The 10,000-nt window shown below is 44.9% G+C and overlaps 1 protein-coding gene across 6 annotated transcripts in view; it reads left to right on the top strand.

Moving 5' to 3' along the window:
- The window catches only part of LOC143285272 (ras-GEF domain-containing family member 1B-like), a 199,214-nt gene that overhangs the window by 160,049 nt on the left and 29,165 nt on the right, over positions 1-10,000 (top strand). For 4 of the 6 annotated variants that reach the window (XM_076592533.1, XM_076592564.1, XM_076592542.1 and 1 more), the window contains one exon: positions 9,455-9,556. In XM_076592533.1, the coding sequence (XP_076448648.1) occupies positions 9,455-9,556 (102 nt within the window). The remainder of the gene's footprint in view (positions 1-9,454; positions 9,557-10,000) is intronic. The other 2 variants (XM_076592538.1, XM_076592556.1) reach the window with 1 other exon arrangement.

The following is a 10,000-nucleotide window of genomic DNA, read 5'->3' as shown; positions in this document are numbered from 1 at the left end:
TAATCTCATTTCCTCCCAGCCTCCCATTCTTTGTGTCTCTTATCCTTTGTCTCTCTTGTGTTCCGGCGAACAGTGTGTTGCATTAAAGGCTAGACGACTGGCTGGTACTTTAAACAAAAAGAAACTGCGCCATTGGTCGCTCCTGCAAGCGTGTGGATAAGTGTGTGTGTGTGTGTGTGTGTGTGTGTGTGTGTGTGTGCGTGAGAGGCAGGCTGACAGGCAGACAGACAGACCGACAGACAGACATACTCCGCACATGAGTATGCATGCATGCAAAATTGTGCACAAAGTTTGCGCGCGTGAGTAATTAAGCTTTTACCCACTGCCACGCACACTCAGTTCCTGATAAACAGATCCACGTCGACAATCGAACAGTCCACTGTGCCGGTCGGGCAGAACAGGCCGGATTTTGTCTTTGTTGATAACGGCACGGCACGGCACGGCACGGCACGTGGACACGACACGGTTACGTTATAGTAGGGGCGGAAGTCATGGGCCACCTCAACACGAGATTCCCTGCTGTCTGTAATTTCCTCTCTCTTCTCTCTCTCTCTCTCTCTCTCTCTCTGTGTTTCCTGTTGCTGCCGGCCACATGCAGCAGATGGACACGATAACGTCAGTAGCTCACTATTCTCTCTCTGTCTGTGTCTCTCTCTCTCTCTCTCTCTCTCTCTCTCTCTCTCTCTCTCTCTCACACACACACACACACACACACACAGTCACACACATACACGTAATTACATAGGAGATGTATATGTGCGCACACACACACACACACACACACACACACACACACACACACACACACACACACAGAGGGCCCTTATAAGGCGACCGCGAACCGTCGCGCGCGCATTTCGAAATTGAGTGGAGTTTCTGATGTGTGATTGATGTGCGGCCTGTGTGCACCGGCTGTGCATGCACACTCTTACTCTCGGTCGGTTAGTCAGAGAGGTGACAATGCAGGGTCTTAAGAACGGCTTCAACAGGTTGAAGAACCTTCTGCTTCGCCATGGGAACAGACGGCGTGATAAGGTAAAAACAACAACAACAAAAAACTAACAAACAAACAAAAAACAACCGAAGCCTGTTACTTTTTTTTTTCCTCGGGGAAGGGGTTGGGTTAAAAAAAAAAACAGAAAAAAAGCCATAAAAAAAAGAAGAAAAAAAGCTTGATTTCTGATCGAATACACTTGGGTGCAGTGTCTTTTGGCGGAGTTTCATGTGCATGTGGTTTCATTTGCGCTCTCTCTGTCTCTGTCTCTGTCTCTGTCTCTCTCTCTCTCTCTCTCTCTCTCTCTCTCTCTCTCTCTCTCTGTGCCCTTCGGGTGTGCTTGCTGCTAGCAACCTCCTCCTGAAGCCAGGCACCCGGCCCGACTAGTCGATCGACCTTTTTCCGTGTTCTGTACTTCCTCAGGTCCTCCTCCCCCTCCCCTAGTCCTTCCCTGTGTGTGTCTGTGTGTGTGTCTGTGTGTGTGTGTCTGTGTGTGTGTGTGTGTGTGTCTGTCTGTGTGTGTGTCTGTCTGTGTGTGTGTCTGTGTGTGTGTGTGTGTGTGGATTCGTGTAATTATGCACACTTTGGTCCGTATACCTACATGAACAAATCTGGCGCTGATCGTTTAGGTTACTACTGTAAGACTGGGTTTGTTTTTTTTAATTATGGGAACGATGTGAAATTGAGTTTTGAATTATCTGTTGATATCATCATAGCATGCATTTTTATTTTATATTTGAATAGGACCAATATGATGTGCGTGATATGAATACATTTGAATATAAAAAGTTGAATTATTGGACACATCATCGCAGAGGGAGTATCTCATAATTCACACACACACACACACACACACACACACACACACACACACACACACAGAGAGAGAGAGAGAGAACCCCCCGTATCTGTTCGCCCCCTCAATGCCAGTGCCAAATCTGATTGGTTCAACGGAAGTGCCAGATGATGGTGTGATGATGCATTATCCATGGCCCGAGAGACGTTCGACGTGTAGCGTCCCCCCAACCCCCCTTCTTCTTTTTCCTTCTCTCTGGAGTGAAGGAAGGAATTTTTGTTACTCTCTCCATACGAACGGCGAAAGAGACGACGTTAACAGCGTTTCACCCCAATTACCATCATCAAAATATTGCAAGCGGAAGGCTCTTATACTGAAGAGGTGAATGTTGACAAAGAATACCACAGTTCTGACGACGGAAGCTAAAGGTTGGGTCATTCAGACACCCACTGGACATCCGAGGGGTCTGTGTAGAGGAGACGAGAGGACTGGCCGTACTGAGTGAGTTAATGTCCCGTCACACATATCGGTGATTGAAGACATTTTGTAAAAGTATTTATGAATATATCTGTGTATTATCGGTTAGAAGGGGTGGGAGATGTGGATGAATGGAGGGTTGGGGGAAACTGGGCAAATGAGGGTAAAAATGTGGGTGAAATTTGAAAGAAAAACAAAACAAACAAACAAACAAACAAACAAAAAACCCCTCTAAATACAGTTACAGGAAATTACTTAAAGGACTTCGTAAAAGAGAAGTCGTTAAACTGACAAGCGAAACAACTGATAATGAATGCAAAAAGTCAAAAACGTCAACGTTCTCAGTCACTTGTGAAGACACACTTTCGTGTACAAAAGGCTTCATCAAGCTACAGTGAAAAATTATATGCTCAATTGTCAGGTTATTAAAGCATATACACTTGACATTAGAACAATACTTGGTATAATAATCTCTGGAGTGAGTAAGTGTTGTGGAACCCATGTTGTGAGTGGGCAGGAGGGGTTCATGGGTGAGAGCGAGGAGCCTGGAAAAATCATCTTATGTTTTTATCCCATGTTCTTTTGGTAGGGGTGACTGATTACTGTTGTGATGCTGAAAAGTTTGCGATCAGGTTCCAGCGGCCGCTTAATTCACACCGGAAGCAAGTATTTTTGAGCATCGCGAACTACATACGAAAAGGGAAGTCCGTTTAGTACGGGGCAACCCCCATTTCTCTGTCTGTCTGTCTGTCTGTCTGTCTCCATATATATATATATATATTTATATATATATATATATATGTGTGTGTGTGTGTGTGTTTGAGTGTGTGTGTGTGTGTGTGTGTGTGTGTGTGTGTTATGAGTCCGGAGCTTGATCTCTCGTCCAAAATGACCGTGCAATGACAAATAAGTTGGAAGACCGTGAGTCGTCAAAGAGCACATCATTATCAATATTACGCGGTTTCCTTTTTTCATGGGTCAGTGTCATACGTTTTTATGATTTGATTCTGCGAAAACCTGACACACCCATTCTTTCTCAGTTCACACGGGCTGGCAGTTCTCGAGATTGGTAGAGATTCGGTTTTCTGATTATTGCAAATACGTACCAGAAAGTGTCTTCAATGGCTGACATCAGAAATAACCCAGAGGAATCGGCTGTAGTGCAGTGCAAGCATAGGCCTGCATACACACCGCTGTAGAAGTTTTGAGGTAGATAAATGACTCATATTGAGAAGTACTTTGAGTGCAGAAGTTATTTCAGAGGAAAGCAAAACTTTCCGGATTTCCGGACCTTGCGTAAACATCGTTCTCTCTGTCTTTGTCTCTCTCTCTCTTAATTCTCTCCCCCCCCCCTCCCCCCTGTTTCTAATTTGTTATTCCTTCCTTTTCTTTCTTGGTCTTTTTTTCGCTAGTCCCCCTTTTTTTTCCCCATTTCATCTTTTTGTTGTTGAGAAATACACCAGCACGCGATCGGGGTCTGACTCAGTCTCGTCCCACGTGCACAGTTTAAGGTCACACTGCCTTTCCCTTCCTGTAAACGTGGCTTCCGCCGTTTCGTTTCTTGTGGGGGTGTGGGTGGTGGATGTAGTATACCTGTTTACATTGCCGTGGGTTTCTGGAGTGTGGAAGGAATACCAGACTGTCCAGAATCCAGCTTCTGCAACAACAAAAAACAACAACAACAAAAACAAAAAACCCGGCAGCAGAATGCTTATAGGAAAATACGAGCGCACGTGCGCCCAGTCTGATGAGGGCTGAGTGGAAGCGGCGGACTCGACAAGGCGTTTTAAAATGCTGACAGATTTATCAGCCGTCTGCACTGCTGGTTTTGTCATGGTTTTTGACTGGTTTGGTCGAGCTTGCGGGGGATTGTGTGGAGTGGTGGTCTGGTAGTAATTACGCCTGGCTAAGAAGCTAGTGTTCTCGGGTTCGAGTCCTTTGTTATTCGGACCGAGATTTTTACTTATCCCCCCCACCCGCTAACCCACCCCTCCCCCAGCTCCCACTACCCTTCACCACACCTTGAGTGGTAGACTGGGTGCTAGTATTTCGGATGAGATGGTAAACTGAGGTCTGGTTTGCAGGATGTTTGTGGGTTTGTTCCTGGCAACGTTGACGATAAAACAAATAGGCCTGCACCTGCATGTAGACAGAACTGGAAAAAAAAGAGTTTGTGTGTGTGTGTGTGTGTGTGTGTGTGAGACATGAGAGAGGGAGAGCGGGAGGGGTGTGACGGTGGGGGTCGGATACAGAGAAAAGTAAGGGAGGGGGTACAATAAAATAATGTCATATCATCATATGCACCCGACGAACTAAATAAATAATATGGGCAAATGATCAGGGTGTGTGTGTATGTGTGTGTGTGTGTGTGTGTGTGTAAACGATATTGCAGAAAACAGAGGCATGCACTCTGTGAAGCATTAATAAGGCACAGCCCCCCAATACGTTTATCTCCGCCCCAGTGACGCACGTGCACATAGGCCGATAAAAGGTGGAGTAAAAAACAAAACAAAACAAATACTGCTCTGGTTCACTCGGCAAACCAACGACCTCACAGTCACAGACGCACACACACACACACACACACACACACAGACGCACGCATGTATGCACTCTCTCTAAAAAAAAACCAAACCCATCCCGTTTGTGGTTTTCCTTTTTTTTGAGCGGCTTCCTGTGGAGATTTTGCATGCGCTGGCGGATTGTTGTAAAGACCCCGGTAAGGGGACTTTTTCTTTTCTTTCTTTCTTTCTGTATTCTTTTCTTTTTTTCTTTTCCTTTTTAAAAAAAGAAAAATTAAATTTTTTTTTTTTACTGTGCGTGAAGTTGTGGTTAATTTTGTTCGTCATTTTATTATGTTTTTTGTTTTTTTTTACGCATGTGGAAGGTTGTCAGATTAGAAACTCTCAGCGCCCTACGCCCGTGTTTTTCTTTTAGTTTAGGGTGGAAATGCGCGGTGTTGCGTCACAAGGTGTGACTATGAGAGAGTGTGATCATACCTGTATTATTGTGCACAGTCTTTTGCGAAGGACTATGACGCTCAAACAAGGAGGCAAAATTGCACTGGCTCTTAATGCTGCAGACTTGGGGTCTAGTTGGCCTTTGGGAACCATCCCTACGCCGACTGTCATAAAAACCTCTTAGCCGAGAGAGTGGGGATGTAACTTGGGCAAGACGCTCTCCACTATAATCAAATTATTGCCCAGATAGTCGGGACAGCAGTTATCATCCTCTGCTATTCAGATGGTCATAGTCGGACACGACTGACTATCATAAATTATACTGTACACAAATTGAACATGTCATAACCTTGTATAGGCGTATGTGTACGTGTTAGGAGTTTCAGTGTGTGTCAGTAACTTGAGATTAGGCCTGTGTACTGGATGGCAATCGAGTGATTTTGGTTTTTTTAAATGCGGGGACGGGTAATGGATGGGGAGAGGGTAGGTTTCTTGGGATGCTGGTGATGAAGGTTCGTGCTTTTTTTGTTTGTTTGTTTGTTGCAAACGAGTGTGCACGTAACGTGAGTGCATGTTTTAATAATGATTTCATGAAAGAAGAAGAAGAAGAAAAGCATGAGTCCGATTTCCCAAGGTTACACGAAATGCAGTTGGCGTACACGTTACGTGGTTCGTTGGTTCGAAACCATCATCGACTGGGTTTCTATACATTTAGCTAGTACCGCTCCCCCGTCCCTCAGTCCCTCAACACCCTAACCCCCTCCCTCAGTCCCCCTCCTCCTCCGCTCGCCCCCGTCCCCCTGGTCCCCCCACCTTCCCGCCTCCCCCCACCCCCCTCCCGAAAAAGCCACACGAAGAGGTGCTATAAGGTAACAGATTCAAAACACGGGATGGTCCAGACAAACCAACAGTAACACAACCCCCCACAGGATCTCTCCCAGACAGGGGATGTAGGGGTTAATGGCCAAATCTTCTCCTCCTCAAGTTGCGTGCCTGGAAACTCGAGACGTTTGAGGACAGCAGACAGCCTGCCTGACTGACTGCCTGACTGCTCGGCCCTTGCCAACTGCATCAACATCAAGGGCTGACTGCACTCACGCTGGGAGCGGGTTTGGGGTGGGGGTGGGGGAGGGAGGAGGAGGGGGGCGAGGAGGGAGTGTGGCCCTGTGTGTTCTTCTTCCACTCGTCGAGCATCTGTTTTATGGTGGGCTCCTGATGGCGGATTATGGGCCGCTCCGGTGGACTTGAAAGGGACTGGGGCACGTGGCCGCTCTTCGGGGTTTTCAGACCCTGTAAGCATACCTACTAATTATCGCGGTGGGCCCCTTCCCCTACTACCCCTACTTTTTGTTTTGTTTTGCTTTGTTTCTTTCACTGTATCTTTCTCTGCTGCCTTTGTCGAGCTGTCGGCTGTTTTCTTGTTGCTGAAGCGTGGGGACGAAGGAGTGTTGATTTTTCTTTTCTTTTCGCCCTTGGCGGTAACTGAAAGAGGAGATTTCTTGTTTTTTTGGTCAAGCCTTCACTGTGTCGCTCTCTCTCCTCCCCTTCTCTCTCTCTCTCGCCCCCGCCGCCATCTTGCCCGCCGGATTTCATGAATACCAAACACAGATATTTTATTATATTATAGCTCTGTTAAAAAAAATTGCGACACTGGCCATGCATGTTTGAAGTACCACCACCACCTTTGCTTTGGCTCTGTTCACCTAATGTGAAGGCTGATGGATAGTTCTTTCTGATGATCACCTCCCTTCCTTACGGTAGTTGTCTGTCTCCACTAACAAGGTCAGGTTGTTCAGTGTTTGGGTCTTGGTTCGGTGAAGGTTGCCTTTGTTCGAGGAAGTGATTCCTGGTGGCTGGAGCCAGTTCTCAGGGCAAAAGTACGCTCGTACACCTCGAAGGAACGCTTGTGCACCTACACGAATAATCAGAGTGGGAATGACCGTCAAAGACACAGATCGTAATGTACTGTAGCTAGTTTATGAATGGTTTTGCATCGTGTGTGTGTCTTTGATTGTAAACGCTGTATGTTTTTTTGTTATTACATTTAGAATGGATGAACTGTGCCGGGATGTGATTAAAAAAAAAAAGAAAGAAAGAAAAAGAAAAAATCTGGCGGTGCCACTCTGACAAGTTCTTGCTGTGCCTGTTTGTCTGTCTGTTTGTCTCTCAATCGCTTTTTCTGTTTTTGTTCGTTCATATAAGTGTGTGTGTGTGTGTGTGTGTGTGTGTTCAAAAACTCTATTATTCAAGGATAAAAATTTTAGTCATCGCCTAGTCTTCCAATCTGTCCTTGTGACAACAATAAGACAACAGTTATAATAAACAACAGTTATAATAATGGTAAAAACTACTGCTGCTACGAGAGAGAGAGAGAGAGAGAGAGAGAGAGAAGGCTGCCTGCACACAGGTAGGGCATTGCACGTGCCACTCGGCCGGTCAGACTGTCCTGACCGACTGAACAAGCTTCCTCCTTAGACCGAGGGAGTAGAGGGGTTTTTTTGTGTTTTTTTTTGTTGTTGTTGTTGTTGTTGACATTAGCGTGGCATTTAACGACTTCGGGTCCTCGGTCTGGGGGAGGGATAACAATGTAATGTTCTCTCCCAGCAGGGAAAATCGCCAATGCACTGGCCCGGCCAATGTTGGCATTGATGCACTGTTGGTTTGCTCTGTTTTGTTTGCACAATGGGGGACGCGTCTGTGTTTGTGTTCTGGTGAGGTTCAGTTGATGATGATGATGATGATGATATGGATATTTATGTAGCGCCTGTCCTCGGTGGAAGATCAAGCTAGCAGTAAGCATTGATCGAGAATTAAAAGTGCCTCAAATGCGGCAGTCTTTTTCTCGTTTTGTTTTGTTTTTATGTTTGTTTGTTTGTGTGTGTGGGTTTGTTTTTTGTTTTTTTGTTGTTTTTTTGTTCTTCCCTTTCTTTTGATCTCCCTTTAATTTTTACAATTCTTGTGGGGTGGTGGTGGAGGGGGGTGGGGTTGTGTGTGTGTGATAATTTACTTTCTTTCTTCTTTGTTTACTCTTTTCTTTGTTTCCGACCTTCCTCCAATTCTTTCTTTCTTTCTCTGTCTATTCCTTTACAAAAAAAAATATCTTTTCATTGAGTTTTGTACTTGCTTTTTTGTTGTTTATTTACCTGCCTTTTGCGAATAACTGCAAATGATACAGATCCTCAATTTTTGTGAATCCTTGTCAGTTTTTTTTTGTTTTTGTTTTCTATTGTTTCTGTTTCTTTTCTTTTTCTTTTTTTTTTTTTGGGGGGGGGGGTCATTTTTTTCTGGTGAGTGGTTTTGAAAGTTTGAAAAAATCCTGGGAAAGAAATGAAACCTTTTTTTTTTTCCAAGGGGCTTAAAAAGTGCTGGAAAAAGAGAGCAGGCTATTAAAAAACAAAACAAAAAACAAACAAACAAAAACAAAGGTACCATCTGTAACTTTGCTTCAAGGTTAGCAGCGACGTTGTGAACCCTGTTCTCTAAGCAGATTGAGGTAGACAGAGAACTGGGAGGGTGGGAGGTGGGTGGTGGCAGTTAGAAAGTCCTAACACTACAAACAGATGTTGGTGCTGGAAACGCGGTGGTGGCTGACACTGTACTGGTAGCTTGCCGTGACACCATCATATTCTGACAGTATTAAGAGTTAGACATGTTATACCACATAATTTACAGTCCTCTGGGTTTTCTGACAGAGCTCAGAGAAACTCATGGAAATGTTTTCACTCAAAATTCTGTGGGAACTCTGGTATTCAACTTCACTTTTTCCCCCACTCATTGTTGTTGATGTCGTTGATGTTGTCCATGGTGGTGATGTTGTTGACGATGTTGTTCATGGTGATGATGTTGTTGATGATGTTGTCCATGGTGGTGATGTTGTTGCCGGTGTTGTCCATGGTGATCATGTTGTTGACGATGTTGTCCATGGTGGTGTTGTTGACGATGCTGTCCATGGTGATGATGATGTTGACGATGTTGTCCATGGTGATGAAGTTGTTGACGATGTTGTCCATGGTGCTGATGTTGTCCATGGTGGTGTTGTTGACGATGTTGTCCATTGTGATGATGATGTTGACGATGTCCATGGTGATGATGTTGTTGACGATGTTGTCCATGGTGATGATGTTGTTGACGATGTTGTCCATGGTGATGATGATGTTGACGATGTCCATGGTGATGATGATGTTGACGATGTTGCCCATGGTGATGATGATGTTGTTGTTGTTGCAGCAGCGACAGACCGTGGGCCCGCAGATGTTGAGCCTGTCCCAGATGTTTGACATGGCTGGCTCGGGATATGTCGGCAACAGTGACCACTTTCCCTCCCACCAGGTAAGTCTGTGTGTGTGTGTGTGTTTGTGTGTGTGTCTGTCTCTGTCTCTCTCTCTCTCTCTCTCTCTCTCTGGGAGGGGCGGGGGGCGCGCTAGAGAGAGAGTATATGATTGTGATTGTTTGCTGGAGACCTTTTTTTTTAATTTTTTTTTTTTAGCACCATGTCATATCTAACAAAATTAGTTGTTAGGAAAATCAAACTCGATTTTCATATAATCTTGTTAGATTTGTTACTGTTTTGTCAGTTTGTCACGTTTAATGTCAGTGACAATGGCTATCCATTAAAAAGTCCCATCATTTTATCGCTTGTTATAAATGTTATTCTTACAGCCGGGCTCAAACTGACGTTTCTGGGAATGGCATGAGCTTGTATACATGATGGAGATTAGGCTTGTCTTTGTGTATGTACGAGAATACACGTGCGCATAAATGTTCAGCAGAATC

The sequence above is a fragment of the Babylonia areolata genome, chromosome 1, assembly GCF_041734735.1.
Source record: "Babylonia areolata isolate BAREFJ2019XMU chromosome 1, ASM4173473v1, whole genome shotgun sequence".
NCBI lineage: Eukaryota > Metazoa > Mollusca > Gastropoda > Neogastropoda > Buccinidae > Babylonia > Babylonia areolata.
This window is presented reverse-complemented; position numbering and strand designations above follow the sequence as displayed.